Source organism: Strix uralensis, chromosome 1, assembly GCF_047716275.1.
Source record: "Strix uralensis isolate ZFMK-TIS-50842 chromosome 1, bStrUra1, whole genome shotgun sequence".
Lineage (NCBI taxonomy): Eukaryota > Metazoa > Chordata > Aves > Strigiformes > Strigidae > Strix > Strix uralensis.
In genome coordinates, this window is record NC_133972.1 from 16,601,576 (window position 1) to 16,623,302 (window position 21,727).

At 36.7% G+C, this 21,727-nt stretch overlaps 1 protein-coding gene across 2 annotated transcripts in view; it reads left to right on the forward strand.

Moving 5' to 3' along the window:
- CUL1 (cullin 1) overlaps nt 1–21,727 on the forward strand; it is a 54,731-nt gene that overhangs the window by 20,707 nt on the left and 12,297 nt on the right. For both annotated transcript variants that reach the window (XM_074892587.1, XM_074892668.1), the window contains exons 3-10: nt 6,044–6,218; nt 7,405–7,572; nt 8,621–8,671; nt 9,710–9,800; nt 10,482–10,645; nt 14,453–14,615; nt 18,260–18,390; nt 21,553–21,660. In XM_074892587.1, the coding sequence (XP_074748688.1) occupies nt 6,044–6,218; nt 7,405–7,572; nt 8,621–8,671; nt 9,710–9,800; nt 10,482–10,645; nt 14,453–14,615; nt 18,260–18,390; nt 21,553–21,660 (1,051 nt within the window). The remainder of the gene's footprint in view (nt 1–6,043; nt 6,219–7,404; nt 7,573–8,620; nt 8,672–9,709; nt 9,801–10,481; nt 10,646–14,452; nt 14,616–18,259; nt 18,391–21,552; nt 21,661–21,727) is intronic.

A 21,727-nucleotide genomic window follows, 5' to 3' on the forward strand; every position in this document is an offset into this window, starting at 1 on the left:
AAAAGATTGTGTTAAACATTAAATAATGGAGTGTAGTATTCTAAATTTTAAAAATACAAGATGACTCAGGATAATCTGTTTGTTTATAAAATAGAATGTATAAACATAAATATTCTATTAACATTTTTTTGCCTGTGGATAGATTCAGCACCAGTGGTACATGTTGCCCAAGCAAAACCATGAAGCCCTTTTCTTGGCATTCATTTGCTAAGGTCTTTTGTAGTTGCTTCTATTGCAGTCCTTGTCCTAGTGGCTTTCACTAGAATTTCTGTATTTTAGTAGGATTTTTAGATCGGCAGATGTATATTAAAACTGTGAGAATCTTTTATTTTCTGATCACATGAATCTGTTGTTACCAGGCAGCATGATGTGCTGTTTTTTTTTTCCTGAACTGATTATTATGCTTTTTCTGTACAGAAAAGATACTGGGGTGTTAGGGCATGCACTTCTTAAACCTTAGAAACTGTTCCACTTTCTCTTGAGATTTCCTCACTCTAAGCCACCCTTTCACTTTAACATCAAGTCGTTTAAGGTCACTCTGGATACATCAACCTCTGCTGTCTGCTAGTATTAATCCTGTTTGTATTCAATATGATATTTCATAGCATTTCTCATGTGCCAATTAGTGCTTGTGTGGAACATGAAGGTAGAAGTAAATGTATTTGTTTACATGTTGGAAGGGTACATAATACACTTTTACTTGTGTGGAAAGGTAGGTATAATTGTGTGGTTTTGTGTATACTTCTAAAATTGCTGCTTCATTTTGAAAGAAGTGCAGAATATATTAGTCCAATCAGCTCCTTTTATTATATTCCTTTCCACAACGATCACTTGCTGTTCTACTTGCTTTTTATAGTAACCAAGAATATTCTGTGCAAAATCAATTTCTGTCAATGTAAAGAACTTTAAACTTAAAAGCAACCTCAGTTACGGTGGTTCTTATGCCTCCTGGCATAAAGACTGTACACTTTGTATATACATTTGGATTTGAGAATTCGTGTTTTCCTTGTAACTCAGTGCTTCTCTGTGATTCTTCTGAGTTTATGCTATGAAGAGGGAAAGCTGAAGTTATCTACTAGTCCTCAAATAGCTTTTGCTGGAAGTTTCTCCAATCTCAGACTTGCAGAAACATGTCTGAGGTCAGTTATGCCTGGATTTTCATAGCAGCTGCGTGGCTGATGCTGTAATAGCCCCTTCAGTCTCTGCCTCAGTCCTTCCCTGACTAACATGAGGATGATTTAACAGTGCAGTTGTATCTAATCTGAAGATTTAAATGTGTAACTGATTTTAGGATAAAGTGTCTTGAAACACAAATGGAGAATGTGTGGGGTTGGGGGCAGGGTCTTAATTTTTTGGTTTGTTTTCTTTGAACTGTTTTGTGGGGGTAATCCTTCCTTACTGGATGATGAACTGAGCATAATTAAAATAGGTTCTTGCTGATACCTCCCTGAAAAGAATGAAAGTTTCTGTTTTGTTGTTGTGTGCAAAATTTCCTTCATCTGTTTGGCTTTTGAAACATTAAAGTCACGTAGACGTGTCCACTTCTCTTAGCAGCTTTACTTATGCGTGAGGTGGTTTTGTGAGATTCTCACAGCCTAGTCTTCTGGACACACAGGAGTTGAAATGGCTTTAATAATTTTGAATAAAATATGTAAAGCTGTTCTCTAGTAAATATAGTAAGCTGTATTGGTTGTGTTAAAAGTGGTTTTACAAGAATACAAAACTTCTATAATCTTTGCTAGCAATTTTCCTATCAGTATTTTCAATAACTTTCTATATGTTGTTCTTGCATGCCTGTGGTGTAATCTAGGAAGATACAAATTTTTTGACAAAAATGGAAGTAATCTCACCTTGTTCCTGTAGGCCAGCTGTTGAGGTGACGGAGTCCTCAACATAGGGTTAATTACTGCTTAAGATCTGTGAAATAGCAAATTTATGCCTAACACCAATCTTTATTATAAAGACCGTAGAAGTAATGAAAGAAATTCTGCTTAGAGAGTTGTTCAGCTTTTGTTGTTGTTGTGTGCTTCCTCCTTTTCAAAAGCTTTTTTGTCACTTCTCTCTGCCCTGTAGTTTTGTGCTACATTGTATTAATTCTGCTTCCCTTTCAGTTCCTTTAAATTTTACATATTTGTTCCTCAAGCAGACTTATTCTAGTTATATTAATTTTTCATAGCAAAATGGAAAAACTGTGGGGACCCAGTTGTGCTGCTGAAAGGGAAACCAGTTTTACCTCAGCAGAACTGTTTTCTTTGTGAAAAATTTAAGATTAGGAACTCATGCGAAACTGAGTAATTTGCACCCATCAGTGTAAAATCTGAGTGGTTTCCTGTTGCGTTGAATTACAAAACTGGTATTTGTCTCACATAATTTCTGTTTGCAGTTGCTCCTGGAGGAAAAAAATGCTGTATGGAGTATTTTGGTACTTTTCTGGGTCAGAGGGTTGATTAGAGGTGACCACGGCGCACTCAAGCTTGTGTTTAGGTGGTGTACTTGCTCAAAAAATATATGCGCTGTTACTGAAAGAGCCTGTTTCACTTCCCCTGTGTGGACATGGAAGTTCAGATCTGTTCAGCAAAGGATCTGGGAACAGGGACAGTGGTCAGTTATAGCAGTAGTCACTTCCCCAGTCCAAATCACTGGTTGCCTACATGAACTCCCATGATACTGGAAAAGCAGGTGGCAAGTAAGCCCTCCCAGGTGGGTTGTGTGTCAGGATCATTTCCTTCAGTGGGAATGATCTCTTACAAGGCCATAAATTCATTATGGCATGGCAGCATGGGAATTTTATTTTTTACCTCTGCACTGCCCAGCTTTAGAGACTGTGTCCAGGTTGTCAAAAGTAGTGAAAATTATACTGAAGGCAAAGGTGGTAAAATCAATTTGTCTTTGCCTGCTTCTCGTATCCCAATTTGAAGAGTTTCACAGAAGTTCTGAAAAAGATTTTTCATCTTAAACAGCACAATGCTGAATCTAATTATAAACTCCCTTGTGATCTTCTACCTCAAATTTTAATTTAGATAAATGTAACTTCTCCTTCACTGTAAGGAAGGTGTAGAAGTTAGAGGAGATTCTTCTTGGTCTGTTCCTCCTGTAGATGGTTTGTCCATTTGTTGGGCCAAATCTGAAGTTCAGCAGCCAGAAGCTTGGGGAGCAGCACAGCTTCACTATTAATAATATTAATAGCAAACTATCCTATTGATAAATTAACTTCTCTGCTTGTTGTAGTATGCAAATTGCTATGCAGAATTGTGCAAACACCCACAGAAACATTTCCTAATAGTTGTTTGGATATGTATATGGCTTCCAGCATACAAAGCAGTTGAGGGGATCAGTTTGCCTTCTGCAACCAAGAATTCTTTTCATAGCGTTCCCGTTGTGATTCTCAGATGGACTGTCGTGTACTTTGTTGTAAGCAGTGCAAGTCTGATTTTGTTTTGAATATGTCAGTCTTTCTGTCAGTTGTTAGCTTTAGCGGATGGGGACACAGGTTGTAAACAAAGTGTGAGAGAGAATTCTTCTATGTATAATATGTCAAAGAGTTATTTACATTTGCAAACTGCCTTCTGCACAGGCAAGCTAACTTCAGTTTGACTTGCATAGAACAACTAAACTAGAGCATTTCAAAAGTGCTGTCTTGGATACTTTCGCTAGCAAGACTTAAGCCAAAATAACAAGTAAAGGTGGGCATTACTGGTATATTTTTACTCCAGCTCTGAGTTGATTACTGTCAGGCATGGACAGAAGGTCTCCTTTTCTCTCAATGTTTATTTTACAAGGAATCCTGGTTTTAATAGTAAAATGTATGGGGTTAGAGAAAGGCTTATGTCTTCTAACCTTGGTCTTTTATTTTTCTGAAGGCTGTTGGGATTATTCTTGGAGAAGAACAGAAATAATATTTTCATCAGGCAGTATTCACAAAAACTGTAAGAATTACCCGTCATGTGGACAGTCCTCATATTTTTAGGCTTGCTGAAAAGCTACTTGTGATAGGAGAGTTAGGGGAAGGAGGAGGCAAGACTGCCAACTGGGTATTTATGAATCAGCCCTAAATTCCTTGTATTGTGATGGAGAGACTTTCCATACACAATTCAGAGGACCTTATAGTAACTATTTTAAAGTTAAACTGTGAGGTAAGCCCTACTTTTCTTATTTGTGAAAAGAAAGTAAGTTGTGTATGTGGAGAGGAGTTGTTATGCTGTGTGGTGTTCCTCACTTGAACAGGGAATTCTGAAATCGAAGCATAGATGATAAAATTAGCAACAGTGCCAGGAAAGTTGAACAAACAAATGACTAGGAGCTGGAAGAAATCATTAATGTCCAGGAAATAAGTGGCTGATAGAGATAAGAGGCTGATAAAAAGTTCAGTTGCTAAGCACAAATTAAGATTTTATATTAGTGGTTGATATCGTGGGACATCTAATTATTTGGCACCTGGATGAGGTAACAGGTAAAAAATAAACGTATGCTGTATGTTTTCAAAAAATGTTAATCGTAGGCAAGGACTGTTACTCTTTTGGACAGAATGCAATGACTTTCTGAACAAGTACATGAGTATAGACCATGAGCAGGCTTTCCTTTCGGTTTGGCACAAAGACCATGATTCTTGTTCCTGGTGGCATGCAGGGTACTCTGATCCTTAAACCCAGTTTTTAAACTGGGTTTAAACAGACAAATCATGTCTGTTAAGCTTTTTTTAAAAGTAATTGTAAAGGAGTTAAAAGGATATTTTAAGAGATTCTTCTGCTTGAGCTTTACTGTTTAAATACTAGAAGCAACTTCATAATGACTGTAATGCACCATACATTTGGGGTTTATAATCCCCTTGGCATTTAATTGTGCTGATGTCTTCCATTATATTGTGCTGGTCTTTCTGAAAGGAAAGATAAAAGGTAAATGTCAGCAACGCATTAATTTCCTAATACGTGGCATGCTGTGGAGGAAGCCTGTCTAGTGGTTAAAGCTTGGCCCATTAGTTAAAACACAAGTTAAAAACCAAATTAGACCTTCTGGATTGCTTAATACAGTGTTCTCTAACAAGGGATGTGACTCAAAAGCCTGCCCTCAGACTGTCAGTAGAAGCATGAGTGTTCAGTAGCTTCGTTCCTGTTGGCTAATTGTTTGCCAGGTGAGTCATTAGGGTATTTTTTGTTGTCAGATCTGAGTCCTCATCAAGCTGGATTTGAGTGCTACCGAGCTAGTTTATTTGCCTTGTTTGTGGAGTGCAGTTTATTTCAGGATGCTTTCTTATTTGAAGTGTTTCGAGCAATGTGACTTCCACTTTGGAAGAACTCTGAATATTTGAATGGTTTAGATAAGAAAACAGAATGTTTTCTTGAAATGTTATGTTAATAGATAAGCAAGTCTTCCAGGCTGTATTAATATGAGAGGAAAAATTATTGCTACTGCATGCTTAAATGTTGGGATTATCCTTCTAGACCGAAATTGGGTTTTGGTGAATCTCATCTTATTGTGTGCATTTGAGTATGTGTGTCTCACCATTACTGCTTCCTAGGTTTGTCCTGTCTTCCAGTGCTGAATGGCCGAATCTTTTGTAAAAGATTGTATTTGAAAGCTTGCAGAACTATTATCCTCCGTGTGTTCAACTACTGAATGTTGCTTGAGGCTCATGTTGAAATTTTTTCCAGTTGAAATGAAAGCTTAGATATTTGTAGAAGGTCAATCTAATACATCAAATAAATTCCATTTAAACCTCAGAAAGAATCTTATCAGCACATTCTACTGCTTTGTTTTCTCGGTGGTCCCGTTAAGTAAGAATTAGGTAAATTTAATGTTGGCATCAGTATTTGCAGTTCATTCAGCAGTCTGACACATTTCTGCTGCAGATAATTCTGTTGAAAATTACTTCATTTTCTTAAGCTTTGGTTTGATTGTATGTGGACTAATGCATCTTGTAATGTATTAGGGTTAAGTCATTTACAGTCATATAAAAATAGCTTATTGAAATTAATATATTGTTTTCCATTGTATTTTTGATGTCTCATGCTGACACATATAACATATTCCTTAACTTTCCTGTCAGTCATGTTTATAACTACTGTACTAGTGTACACCAATCTAATCAAGCACGGGGAGCTGGAGTACCTCCTTCTAAATCGAAAAAGGGCCAGACACCTGGAGGTGCTCAGTTTGTTGGCTTGGAATTGTACAAACGGCTAAAAGAATTTCTGAAGAACTACTTGACAAATCTCCTTAAGGTAAGATGGGACAGTAGATCAATCCCCATTTGTAGTAGTAACATGTGCTGGGTTGGAAAAATCTTGCATCAGCAAACCTAGAGGTGTATGCAGCCACTGGAAGTAAACTGAATGATCTTGAAATTTGCTTTTGTCTCCATTAGCCATTAGAATGTTTTGTAGGCTTTACCTCAGGCATAGACCAGTTGCTAAGTGTTCTTGTGAGCTCCTTTCCCTCTTCAAGCCAAAACAGCATTTCTGTGTGTTACAGAAGTATTGTTACATGCCCTCTTCAGCTGTCCTGTATCTTGAACAAGAATAGTTAGACTTTCTGATCAACTGACGAGCATATTAGTAATGCTGAAAAAATGGTTGCTTGTAATGTTGAAAATGCCTGATGGTAGCCATTAATTTAATATAATAAATAAAATACTAATAGAGCTGGAGCTTTGTAAGAGAATGGTTCCTAGTTATTTTTGGAAAGGAACTGTGCTTTTAACTTTGGGGATTTTAGTTTTGAGCGATAATAAAATAATTCTTGGTGTCCTATCAAGTCTACTGTGTAACTAATTTACGAAGCTGCATAAAGGTGTCTGAGGTCTTATCTGGAATGCACTCCTGGTTTTATTCCCTTGTCCATTCAGGCTGTAGTGGTCCAGTTTGGAAAGCTACTTGAAGTTCCATGTGTTACAACTTTATCTTCTTTTTTCCTGTAACAAGCAACTATGATGTCATACCCATTCCCAAGAATACAGGGTTCTATTTACTACGTGACAGGCTCCTAGAGAAGACCCCAACCGTTGCTCACTTGTTTCAGCTCCCCAAGTAGCAGCAGTGGGAGTGGGTGGTATATTTTATGCAGATTGTCATGTTGAATGCATTACCATTGCACTGGCATGTCTTACCTAGCTCAGTCCTCGGTGTTGCTGTTTATAACGTGGTCCCCTCTTGCTCTCTCCCACAAGAGGGACAAGAGTGTCTTCTGGAGCTTTGTCTATGCTGTGCATTTTTTTTAACCGGCATTTTTAATTTCTAAATCTCATACTGGCCTTGTGCTTTAGTAATGTATAAGTAAAAGTATGCACTACGTTTCCTATAAATACATTGCATGCTGTAGATTTATTACACAGTCAATTTATACACCCTTCTATATCTCGGTTCTACCTTAAAATTGCCCAACAGTACTGGCAAACTGTTGTTATTTCAGGATGGTGAAGATTTGATGGATGAGAGTGTGCTGAAATTCTACACTCAACAGTGGGAAGATTATAGGTTTTCAAGCAAAGTATTGAATGGGATATGTGCCTACCTCAATCGACATTGGGTTCGTCGTGAGTGTGATGAAGGTCGTAAAGGAATATATGAAATTTATTCAGTAAGTAGCTTTTTGAAGTGAGTGATTTATCCATTCCATCTGTCATGTTTGCATTATCATCCTGCAGATTGCTCCTTGAAACTTGTAGTAAGTTCACAGAAGTTTTGAAGAAGTGGGCAAAGTGGAAATCTCCCCCCTTTTCATACTCCCGCCCCAGTATATTTGTAAAAATTCCCTGGGTCTAAGCCTGTGAGATGTTCAATCTGCCTTGTATGTATTGGTACTACCAGTATTAAGACTGTCGAGGGTTGTCTGTTTCTGAGTATTTGCTGCTTATACTTTTATCTCTGTGCGTCAGCGTGGCCTTGTCATTCCACTTAAAATTCAGTCAAGTGTTTCAAATATAGAATGGAGAAGTAAATTGCATTTTTTTCTGTTGACTTCAATACATCTCTACAAATTTTTTAGCATCCAAGCTGCTAAGTTTCAGTCAACATTTGGTTTGTAATACAAGTTATTTTGATACAGTTCTGAAACATTGATACGTGATCTTGATGATTTTTTTTTGTAATGTAAAGTAATATAAACACAGGAAGAACACAGCAGAAGTTCTGCATCTCAGATAACTAAAAGTACTTTTTTATTTTTTATAAAGGATAATTATTGTCCTTGCTGGTGAAGCACTAGGAAAGTGATGTGTTATTTCACCACTTCACTAAAATAACTTTGCATATGGTAGAAAAACAGTTGGTATTCTTATTTCCCTCCCTCTTAACTTCACTAGCCTAATGCTAAGGGACTGTCAGCCTGAAAATCGCCAACAGAAAAAGCTGTGTGTTGGCAGAGTAACTTGCAAGGCTTTTTAGTTTTCAGAGTTGTCAGTGGATCACTGTCAGAAAAGGGGACGTCTTAGAGTTAATAATAAAGCAAATGGTAATTTTATTGTGAAACAGTCTTGTTGCATGAGAAATGTGTGCCAAAATATAATCATTAAAAACGTTCTGATTATTTAGCATACTGTATTAGCTTTCCTTAAGGAGTTATCATGCATGTATGTATATAAATATTTTCTTTACTCCATCTTTCCTCTCCCTTCCTTTGCTCCTAGCTTGCCTTGGTGACCTGGAGAGACTGCTTATTCAGGCCATTAAATAAGCAGGTATATATTTATATATATGTTATAACTATAGTTTTATTTTATACGGTTAATTTTATATATTGTTAGTAACTGTTCCAAGGAGAATTTGGAGAATGGGGGCAAGGGGGCAGAGCCAGAAAATAAAAGGGAGCCTTCTGCTTCTCCTTTGTGATGTTAAAAAGATAAATATGTGGGGGAAATGGGCCTTTCTTTGCATGGTTGAACCTTGATACCAAGACTGTTCTGTTATTTCTTTGCTGAGAGGACCCTTGGCTTTTTTAAAAAATAAGACAAGCCCTCTAGCTTTTTTTTTTTCTTAAATGAAGTAACAACTTCAGCTGTTTCCAAGCCATGCAGGAGAACAAGCTGATGCTCATGTCTTAAGGCTTGAGAGTCAAGACTGTGTGAGGCCTGGGATTTTGGTCTCTTCTAATGTTACTGTGATTCTTTAAATTTACACTGATGCCTGGGAGATTCAGGTCAACCAAATATTTTTAATTAGTGAATTGGCACAATATAAAGCAAGACATTCCATCACAACAAAGTATATTTATGTATGTTGATTTCACTTTTATTTATGAGTACTTCATGGTGAAAAGACTGTATTATATTATGAAAGTATTAGCTAGATTTCAGTTTAGAGGAACAGTAGTTGCAACACATTATTTATCAGCATAAGCCAATCAGTTTCTTTGTGTAAAGTACAAGTGGTTAGTTCAGCACTTACTGCAAAGTTTTCTTGTGTTTTGGGTATAAAACAGAAGTTTGGTTTAGAAGGTGCTTTTTGAAATTAAAAAAAAATATTAAAAAAAGACCGAGCACTTTCACACCCTTTTACAGATCACCACTAATTGGACTGTAATTACGTTGTAGAACTTAAAGGTGTAGCATAGTCTGTGATGTCTGGAATTTTATATGTTCAGGTGTCCTTAAATTTTGTTCTCAAGGGGTTTGACTTGTCTCAAATATAGGAATACACTCCTGATGAAATACTGTGCTTGACCAACCTACCAGCTGCTTTCTCTGTGCTTGACTAACTTTTAATCTCTGTTTTCTAAGGTAACAAATGCTGTGTTGAAATTGATTGAAAAGGAAAGAAATGGTGAAACTATCAATACAAGGCTGATCAGTGGAGTTGTACAATCTTATGGTAAATGAGATTTAAGGTTTTATTACTCTCTTTAAAATAAACAAATATATATGCCCTTTCAGAGCCCAGAAGTAGCATCTGACCTCCTTGTCCAGTCAAAATAAGTGCAGTTATATATTGTTTAACTTCACGTTTATAGAGACAGTTGACACAATTACAGCTGATTATATCATATTTGTAAAGCTTGAAAGCACAACTGATAGGCAAGAGTGTTCATTGTTTACAAATCAGTTATTTAGGAGCTAAATCTGAAAGGCAGGAGGCATAGCAGTTTACAAAGTGAAGTGGGATTGTTTTTTTCCCATTTGCATGAAATTGAGAGTTTTGCCATGCACGTTAATGACCAGTTTCATTAATAGAAAACCATATATGCATATAATCTGGAACTCTAAGAGGAAAAAATGGAAGGGGAATTCAAACTAGCTTTTAAGATAGTGAAGTTTTCCAAATCCTATCATCCATTTAGTAATGTATCAAAAGGTGCAGTTTACATGAGTAATGTCTCATGCTGCTTATTTTTTAAATGCAAAATAAACGTATACTTTTAAAAGCCTTAAAGTGCGGTGCTAATACTGTGCCAATTGATTACCTTCGTGTAAGTTAGAAGGAGGGTACCTGTTTATTTGCAAGAGACCACTTCATAAAAGACAATTTTGTCATTGCTTGCTCTTTCCTTTGTAGTGGAGCTGGGGCTGAATGAAGATGATGCATTTGCAAAAGGACCTACACTAACTGTCTATAAAGAATCCTTTGAATGTCAGTTTCTTGCTGACACAGAGAGATTTTATACACGTGAAAGTACTGAATTTTTACAACAGAACCCAGTCACAGAATACATGAAGAAGGTAAGTTATTAAATAAGATTTGTGATTATTTTCTGGATAGCTGTATTTTTAGAGATAAAGTGATATAAATTCTTGGCTTTTATTATCAGTTTCTTAAAATGATGATTATTTTACAGAAACAGTTAGCTCTTTTTCCCTGTGGTGATTTGCTTCTATGTTTATCTGGTCTGAAGTTTGTCTCTTTAGTGTATTTCAGTAAGTACAATGACAGTTTGAAACTTTCTTAATGGGCAAAACAGAAGAAAATGTTAAAAGAAATTCAGATTTTGTTAGACTTCAAGACACCGAAATAGTCATTCTGCTTTAGACCTACAAGTTCACTGTTCCTATACAATGTGTTGGCACATTTACTGGAATCTCTTCCTGAGCAAACTAGCCAAGGAAGTAGATGGTTAATTAGCTTTGATTATCTCAGAATATTTTAATGTAATGAGCCCTACACAATCCTTCTGATCAACAGAGGCCAGATTTAAATTCTTAGATAGTCTCTGATTTGGGGGATCCCAGAAAGGGCAATTAAGAGCAAGCTGGATAATCGTTTAGTATTCCTACCCTGGTTATTGGGTCAGTCTCACTGAATGTGAAATAGATAGGTCATCGTGCATCTTGGACAGGTGGTGCTGAGAAAAATATATAAAGGAGGTTTCCTCACTTTCTGCTTTGCTGCTTGTTTTTTCCCTTTCAGTTTAATTTTTTTAAAAACAGCTTTTTGAGTATGTAGTATGCAGATACACATCCCTCCCTGCAGTATCTTTGTGTTTCTTTTGTGTAACTTGCCACAGAACACATCCTGTCTGATTCTTGGCATTAGAGTCAGTTATTTACCTCCCCAAAAAAGAGGGGAGAGTCCTAGAAATTACACAGCAAAACGAATCCTCCTGTTTAGTGCATTGGGATGGTTACCCAGTAGTTCCTAGACCTACCTATGTTTGATTTTTCTGTTGTTGTTGAATTCATTATTTTTGTCACTTCCTGTTCAATTTCTTGTCTTTGCTTTCATCCTAAAATATAAAAACAGAGTAAGGGAATTTCAGTCATTTGTAACCTGAATGACTGGCTCATTTAGGCTTCCTTGGTACAGGACAGTAAAAAGCTGTCTGAAGGTCACTGCTATTCCAAGAATTTAAGAGATTAGTGGCAAGTAGAAAGAACGTAGTAGCGCCACAAACAATCTTCAAGACTTCAAAAATCCACGAAAGAGCGACTCACTTTGCTTGAAGCTGATGTTGTTGAAGCTGAAAACACATACAAAATTAGCAGAAGGCAGGGGAAATCTTTAGCAAGAAAGTGCATAGCCTTAAGCCTCTGTTCAAATTAATATACTAGAGATGTATAGAAGCTATCTGGGCTGTCTTGACATCTCCTTACAGAAAACGTGCATACATTGAAAGCAAACCGAACAAGAAACGGATTTCGTTACTCCTTTCCTGGGATTTAACTGATGAAACTGAAAAAGATGTGTATTAGACTCTACAGTAAATATGATCAGAGCTTGCAAAATGATACAGACTTAAGGGATGTGCCCTAACAGAAAAGGGAAACTTATGTGCTGAAGCTGGAACAAATTGTCTGATCTTTCTAGTCTGCATGTTCTGCTGGAGAGATCAAGAGGGGTCGTGCAGGTTTTCAGAACTATCAATTTAAAATTCACGTAGGTTTGTATTTCAGTTTTATCTTCATTATGGATAAAGAATTCGTAACATCTTTACTTAAACATGACAAGGCAGTTTTGTAAAGTAATTATTTTTTTCAGTTTGGGTATTGTAATCTTGCATGCCACTTAAATGCCTGGAAAGGAGTAGTACTCCCCATAATTATTACTCAGGGGTTGCTAGAATTAGGGCTCTTTTCTGTTATGAAACACCTTAAATGAGACTGATGTGAAAAGCTGCAAGTTGTCTAGCAGTCACACAGCATACTAGTGATAAGAAGGTCTTACAAGTCATCTGTTAGAATTATGAAAGTAATCTGCTATTAGTATGCCTGCTTGACTTTCTTGCTGAAGTGCTGTGCATCGAGTTCTAATTGGGGATAAATAGCATTGCAAAATAAAACCAAAAAAAGCCCTGTTGGAGTACCTTAGTGAACACCAGCATAACATCATGATATAGTAGAATTCTGGTTGTTTCTTGTAGAATGCTCAATGAAATCTTAATTAGAATTAGAATATGTGTATGTAGTTATACAGGCAGACTTACTGAATTTAGAACGATTGTGAATTTTTCTTCTTGGGCCAGAACTCATGAGTAAAGCTGGTATGGCCTGATGTGCTGTAGGGAAAAATGTCAGCATTTCTGAAGACTGTCCCTTGAAGTAAAGTCTCAAACTGAACTTTTGATCTTTGACCAAAGATACTGCTGTGTGAGCTAATTATTTTTCCCTTGTTTCTGAAATTTGACTTTAAAAGGAAAACAGAACTATAAGAACACAAAAAGTGAGAGAGTATAAGCAAATTTGAAATCAGTGAATGTTAATTTTCATAAGTGAGCTACAAGTGAGAGTTGACTGTTAACATTAAAAGTGAAGGTCTAATGATATTTTAAGAAGCATCATTAGAAGTGGCAGAATTTCCTGAACTACAGAAATACAGAATTGGTTAAATGTAAGATAATTAGTCCTACTAGTCTGATCCCAGTTTCCAGCGTTCATCGGAAAGATTTGCTGCTATTTTCTGTCATTGAGGAAGTTGATTGTTAGTTCTTACTGGTAAGTAACGGGCAAGTACTCTGAAGCATGAGCTTATATCCCTTCACAAACTGTAGATTTTTCTTTCCCATATTTCCACCTGTACTGGTTTAACTGTAGGAGACAGTAATCCAGGACCATTTCACAAGAGCTAAGTGCAAAATTATTGCAGAAAAGAATGAAGCTGACAGTGGCAGAGATTATTTAAAGCCATCTGTGTATGATGCAGTGTACTTGCAGTGAAATTGTTCTTTTTTTGGTGTTGTTGTTGTCCATAATATGATCTTAGTTGATATTCTAAAATATTGGGAAAATGCATTAACTTTATTTCTTGGTGATATTATTAATTTAAATAATTTGGACTGGTAGGGATAAAGTTCATATATCCCCTTAGTAATGTGCTGCAATTACAGATGGCTTGTAAAGTGAATCTTTAACACTTACGCAAACAAAATAGAGGTAATTGTTATATAAACAGCTTCAGTTTTACATTTTGGAATAAGTACTGTTTCTCAAGTGACATTTAGAATTTTGGTTTGTCAGGAAGATACGCATATGTAGGATTTCATATGCCAAATTAAATGCTAGTATAATTTAAATGACTGTAGATTATGGGAAGCTTTTCTGTGTAAGAATGTAGATAAGAACATTCAAATAAATTTGTCGTGGGCATACTCTTAAATTGTAGTTTTCTGCCTTTTAGTTCTGTGGAGGCATGAAACATATTTGTGTTTGTCTTAAACAAAACTACCTCTGTAGCTGGAGAGCTTGCTGATGCTAAAACTGCCAGCATCTCATGTCAGCAGCTTCCTCTTTTTCTGACAGCAGATTTCCATCTGTAAACTTCTTATTCAGAAGCAACAGGAAGACAATCTTGCTGTGATTCTCCCCCTCATTTAAACATTATATAATATTATCATCAACATAAACATTGATTCCATCTGTATATTATGATTCCCAGAAAAATAACTGCTTAAGTAGGCAGACCATAACATCACATTAATGAGCGGTTTGATTGTTGTTGTTTTCTAGGTGAATTTACTAAATAGTCATGTGCTTTCTGCTGTTGGATTTCTGTTCTGCCTTCCATACAGGTTTCATGTTTATTATTCTGTTCTGTAGGCTGAAGCTCGCCTTCTTGAGGAACAGCGTAGAGTTCAGGTATATCTCCATGAAAGCACACAAGATGAGTTAGCACGAAAATGTGAGCAAGTACTTATTGAAAAACATCTGGAGATATTTCATACAGAGTTTCAGAATTTGTTGGATGCTGACAAAAATGAAGGTAAGGAGATTCAAACATTAGTTTTAGGCTTAGAGCTCCTCCCTGATGACTTGTGAATTCTGGTGATAGCTAAATGTGATTTAGTCAGGAATTAGATTGAAAGAAGATAAACACTAAACTGATTGACAAGCAGCTTTTGATTAAATTGGATATTGGGTATTGCCTCAAGAAGCCTATTCTAATCCCAAATATTAAGGCAAAACAGCACTAATTTTGATTTCTCTTAACATGGCTGGAAGAGCTTCAAGAGCACTTGAGCCATCCTTCCAGCAGGAGCTGAAGCTTGCACAGGAGAGATGCAAGATGAAAAACAGGCCAGTAGTCTTACCAGCTGTTTCAGTTTAATCCATGGATCTTTCTGAGCCATCAGTGAGAATTTTAAAATCCAAGTTGTCTAGAAGTATGTATAGGAAATGTTAAAAGAGAAATAGAAGCAAACAAGGAGCTTCTAAAATGTAGTATATAAAATATGCAAACATATGGAGGACAAGGAAAGCGTGGAAATTATTATTTGATGAGATAATTTTAGCTGTGAAAATAAGAGCCACTAATAGATCAAGTTTATACCTTCATAGAGAACACATCGAATAAAGACTTGAGTTCCTCTAAAATAAGTAAAGATTATCAGAGAGTTTAGGTATCTTTTAAGGAATTGTCAATTGTATTGTTTTCTATGAGTTTCTTCAGGAGGTAATGCTTAGCACAAAATAACAGTCAAAGCTAGGGCTAAGTAATTCCTGTGCATCGTACAGATGATGAGGATGAATGGTGTTTCTGATTTTTCCAGTTGGGGGATTAATTAAATCTATATAGGAATTCAAGGTAGGGCTCTATGTCTGAAATACTGCTCTAAAGAAAGTGACAGAGTTTGAGATACTGTGATTAAGTTACTATTGATGATACTGTTTGAGAGTTGTGAATTGCAACAATGACTGTCTCTTGATATATCAACCTTAAAAGAGCAACTATGAATAATTACTGTAATCATCATGTTGATAACTAAGAGATGCTTCAAAATAGAAAAAGGCAATTCAGCATGATTAGTAGATCAGAAGTTACCTGTTTCAAATGTAAACAGAAGACTTTTATCCTGTACTAGTATTTAAGAGTCAATTGTTGTTTATGTTTGTAAACAAATGTATTTACTCTGTAATTGGAAGAGATCTTGATACAGGTGGGTGTTGACTAGTAAATGACTATAATATCTTCTGACAATAGAAATAGTAATAGCACAAATAAGAAAAGTTTTCTGGACTCAGGAGGCCTTCCCAGGCTTTTCTTTTTCCCTTTATCAAGCTCATGGGTTATGCAAGCCTTTAATACAGTCGCTTACCATAAGTGATGCAATTCTGTAAGTTTGTTGGGGTAAAAAAGGAAGAGTACCAACTTGTGTCTTGGCACTGTCTTGGTATATGTCTTTGGTTTTACTTTCATTTCAGTTATTTCTAAGATTAATTAGGCATTTTTAAATGCCTGATTTTTTTTTTTTCTTCTTTTTCAAAATATTTTCTCTTTGGGCTTCATTTGTGCAAATTACAGTAGTTCCCTGGCCCTTTTTAAGTTTCATGAAATCTCAAGATTAGAAATACTCATTTTGAAAGGTTCTTTGAGAATTCATTCTCTAATCAGTTCACTCACAAATTTGTAATGTACTAAAATAGCCTATTGTAGACTATCCTAAACTTATAATAAAATTTTTCTCTCAATTAAAATCTTTATTGCTTTGCTCTTGAAAGTGCTAGTCTTGAGGTCCTCCCATGTGAAGTATGTTAAGCATGTTGTATTACAGACCACTCCTGCTGGTGTTCTGTAACTCTTTAATCGCATTGTGCAACTAGTTATAAAGGTTGTGGGGCACATTGTCATGTGTTACCTATTCACATCAGTATATTACCTATAGGAAATAATCATGTTTATTGGGAGCAGTCTGTAATGATTTAGGTGGAGTTACCATGTAAATCTTCCTTGAGGCTTTGTAGCACCTCCTCCATGTTTCACCAAATACAGACCTCCTGATAGACCAACCTGTGAACCCTTATTTGTGGGTAGGTCTAGCAGCAGCTTATTAGATCTATGCATGGTGGTATTTTCCTACCATTTTTCCTAAAATTTCCTAGGTAAAAAAACCAGCATTCTTACGTTGTTATAAAAGCTTAACATCAGAATGCAAATGTGATATTCAGAGAGAAAAAATGTTTGCTTTCCAAATCCAAAAGTTTAAGCTTGCCGAAGTTTTAAGGAGTGGAAAGCATTATACGGGAATGGGTCTGAATAGAGGTGTCATCGCTTCAGTATTAAAGGCATCAAGTTCTGTGTGTTGTATTGCACAGTTAGGTAGTGATACAGCTGCTTGATTGCTCTGTTTTAATTTAATCTGATAATCCTCAAGTGGTAATAAATTGCTCATAAGCCCCTCAGAGAATTCCTTACAGAAGAGCTACATGCTGCTGACAACCTTAAGATGGATTCAACAAGGTGAAATATCCTCTTGGTGTACAGTAACTAATTTGGTTGTTTACTGTTTCACTTGAGTGCCTGTTCAAGAGGGCAAGATTACAAGGGTAACTAGTGCATTTGTGTACCTGGTTTATGGCCATATTAAAGCTTGCTTTTTTAATTATTTTTCTGTAAAAAAAAAAAAAGTTCTGTACTCAGAAAGTACAAAGCATCTGCCCTGTTGAAAATGAGTAATAAAATCAAAACCCTCTTCAGTATTAGACTTTCCAAAATTACTAATTGATTTTGATTTCCAAATTTATTTACGAAATTACTAATTGATTTTGGAAAGTCTTGGCTGAAAACTGGTGAGATTTTGATATGAGCTTTAACATACGTGAAATTACATCGAATCTGGTTTTACCTTTTTTAGTTTTGTTTCATGGTAGTGCTTTTTGTTTCCATGAGATGCAGTTACTTCTACTGGTAATCAGCTACTTAAACATTTTTTTTAAGAAACATCTTTATTGACAGTGCTTTAGTGGAGCAAATCTGGTTTCTAATGTTTCAGTTTATCTGCTAAGGTCATATCAATACATAACATTTCGCCTTAAATTTCCAACTGTTACCACTGATGCTGCCCCAAGCAGAAGTGTTAATATACAAAAGGCTACAGGTGCTGTTAGATCGCTGAGAACTGTCCTGTTCAGAATAAGATTTAATGGACAGTGGCCAGCTGGCAAATGTTGTGCTCTTAGCACAGCCAGCAGTAACGCTAATGGCAGTCCTAATTCATGGGAACACTTCAAAACTTCATCTAAATAAGAGGGTTTTAACTCCATTTTTAAATCATGGCACCTATTTAAATTTATGAAAACTAGAAATCAGAAGTAAATATATTTCTATAGTCGAAGTAATTTTTTTTTTTTCTTGAGGTTTATGTAGCGTTGTGAAGGTAAAACTGATCTTAAATATTAAGAGGTTGTTTTCTCTAACTAGTCCTAGCTTTCCAGGTTAGTGCAAAGTTTTGCTGCACTGTATAATTTTTTGCTGTAGTTTTTTCTGGCTCTTTACAGGAGCAATTGCACATATGTTTTCATTGATGATGGATGTTTAACTCCTATTGGCAACTTGTAAATGAGAATTTGAAGACATAGCTAGTACTAATGGGAGATGCTGGCTGGCTTTTTTTTTTTTTTTTTTTCCAGACTTGGGACGCATGTATAACCTTGTATCTCGAATCCAGGATGGCCTTGGAGAGCTGAAAAAACTTTTGGAAACCCACATTCATAATCAGGGTCTAGCTGCAATTGAGAAATGTGGAGAAGCTGCTCTAAATGCAAGTATCCCATCAAAATAAGTCTGTGTGTGGTTGCTGCCAGTTTTACATTAGAGGAGGGTAAATGCTTCCTGATATTTCCAGTTTGCTTATGTTTTCCCTCTCACTGATTTAATTTGTGAGGACTAGGCAATTCCTAGGCAATTCTCAAATGTTGGTAGTAGGCTTAAAACAACAGTCATATCACTGTTACTACTCTTTGAGCTTTTGGTTATGGGTTGTTTTTTGGTGGGTGGTTTGTTTTTTTTTTTTGAGGGGAGTGAGGGGCGGTGTTCCTTCTGAGTTTTTGCACTCTGTCAGATATCATGCTGCTTGGAAAGCTGGCTGTGTAAATACAACATCCGACACTTACACCTGAAAGTCCACTATTTCAAGAAGCATTATCTCCAGTAGACTGTATTTTATTTCATCATCTTCTAGACTTCTGACCTGGGTCACTGAGATGGGACTGTATGGAGAAAGTTTCTGTTGGTTTTAATTTTTTGGTGAATGGCTTTATTCAGAAAAGCATGAGAAATGGAAAGGAGGAAGAGGTAACTGAAATGGTTGGTCACAAAATAAGGAGCAGGTCAGATCTTCTGCAACACTGTGGTCATTTAGCCATATAATTGGCTTTCTTGATTTTATCCTATAATTCTGATTTCAGATTTAATTTTGTATTGCTTAGGGTTGAATCTCAGCAACGTGAAGTTGTTTAAACCCCTAGCTAACCTTTTTGTCTATAGAACAACATGACATTTTCTAGAAAAAAATAATAGAATGAAACACTGCACACAGCAAAATTAGGATAGGATTATAGATTCTGGTAAAATTTATTTAAAATGGGGTTTAACTTTGATTTTTGACAGAGTTCATTTTAATCTGTTATTGGCCTCAGATATTCTTGAAATAGCTTCATACTATTAATCAATAAAGCAGTAATCTGTAATGACTACACGGAGAACAGTAAAAACTTTTTAGCACAGATTAAAATGTTTTACATTTGTATAGTGTCTGTTGGTCTCTTCTGTAGTTTTAAGTGTGTAGCTTTTTAGCAGTGTTGATCTTTTATGAATCATGAAAGCAAGTTCAGGAATCTACAGCTTCGTTTGTAGACATCACCTTAGATGTTGAAATTGGATGTGCTCAATGGCTGACACATCCCCCTAGTGGCCATCACTCTTGGGTGGGTTTCTTTGTACTTAGGCCTTGAAAAATTTCCCAGAAAAATGAAAGCTCTTTCTCCAGGAATTAGTTCATCTTTTAGAGAGGGGAAGCCTGAGACTTGTATGTGTTAGTTCTTTTGACTTCACCCATTACAAAACTCTTCCTGATAATGACGCTTTTTCTTGTTTCTTCATCTTTCTCCTTCATTCCTTTTCTTTTCCACACGTTTGTTCTTCTTTTTCATAACAGTATCTCTGGCTGTCTCCCTCGGGAACCATCTTGCCTCTTCTTCCAGTATCCTTCATGCCACTGTTATCACTATTCATCATTGCCTTGTTAGCCCTCTGTCACACTTAGGTAGGACTGATTCTGCCTAAACAGATAATCAGCTGAGCAAATGCTTCTCAGTTTTTCTGTAGTCAGTGGAGAGAAGTAGTCATACCAGCTTGACTCATCTGACCTATTTTAGGTGTTTTACTGCAGAATGAGTTGTGCTCTAGACCTCATTAACTGTATTAACGAGACTGCTCTTTAGTCAGAAGATTACTGCTTTCTGTGCCTTTTAGTTTGGTTTTTTTTTTTTTGGAGTCCTTGTAATCAGTAGACACCTTTCCAAATGTACTTCAAGTCCACTTGAATTTCTTGTCTGGGAGGTTCTCAGTAATCTCAGTTCTTTATCTTAAGCATGGCATTAGATCGGTGGTCCACATAGTCTATGTCTGTCTTCAGTGGCAACAGGAAATGTTTTTCAGGATCCTGATGCAACCCTGCCTGTCTCTTGCCATTTGTTGCCAGCATCCAGAGCTCTTACAGTAGGAATGTTATGGGAGTATGTTCCCATTTGACCACATCCCAGGCACAGGTGTGCCAGGCCCTTAGGAGTTGATGGGCCATTTTAACCATTTCCGAGCAATCGGGAGGGGCAGGAGCCAGGCTCGTTAACATTGTCAGTCCTTATCTCCACAGACTGGTGTATAGCTCGGGGGATGTGGGTGGAATCGCACCTAGCACCAAGCAGCCCAACAAAGAGGGGCGGGCGGGGGTAAGGATTGCACCACCACAGAGTACCTCCATGCACAGCCCTTTTAGTTTTTATTTATGGACCTATTGTCCATGAGTTTGTCTAATCTGTTCTTGAACCTGCTGATATTATCTGCTTCCAACAACCTCCTGTGACAGCAAGTTCCAGAAGTCCACTACCTTATATGTAAAGATGTTCTTTATTTTATCGGTCTTAAACTCGTTTCCTATAACTTTCATCAAGTGCCCTGTAGTTATAAAATGTGGCTTTTAGTGATCTTTTCAGTCCTCCTTCTGATTTTGTAAATCTTGGTCATAGGTCCTTTCAAAAGACTTCTAGCCTTTTTAGTCTGTGGTTCAGTAGCTGCCCAGTCTGCCAGGTGTTCTAGTTGCCTTTCACAGTTCCTACTCTGACGCCACTCTGTCTTTATTGACATGCAGAGATCAGTACTTGCACCTAGGACGCAGTCTGTGAGTGCCATAAACTTGATGTTTATTGGCATTTGGCTGCCACTAGGTGTTGAGTGGATAATTTTTAAGAACTGTCAACAATGATTGAGGTCTCTGTACTAAGTTGTACCTATTGGGGATACACTTCACTGCAGAGATTTATTTTGAGGGTTTCTTCTAGAACAGCTGCCATTTTATGGTTGTCCAGCTCTCTCAGGTCTGATTCAAATTAAGCTTCTGTCTCTGAAAATGTCCTTCTTAGGAATGTTTGCAGTGGTTGAGTAAGTGGGTTTGTTTCCTTTTGTGCTATATAATGTGGTACACTCTGCACTCTGGTTGCTGTAAATGAAAGCTTGTGCTAATGTAAATCAGTCCTGGACATAGGACCTAAACTAGTCTGAGTACTATTTCACTTCTAAAAGATTTCTAATACTTTGTAGACTTCCCCCATAAAAATTTGCTTAGGCCAGCGAGTAGCTCCATTTTGGAGGAAGTAGAAAGCAGAAAGTCAATGGGTTGCAAAACCAATCTCTCTTTAATTTACAGGATCCAAAAATGTATGTACAGACAGTGTTGGATGTCCATAAAAAATACAATGCTTTAGTCATGTCTGCATTCAACAATGATGCCGGCTTTGTGGCTGCACTAGACAAAGTAAGTATATATAGTGGCATGAGGTGAATGCTTTTTTTTCTATTCAGTGTTTTGTCTCCCAAAATTT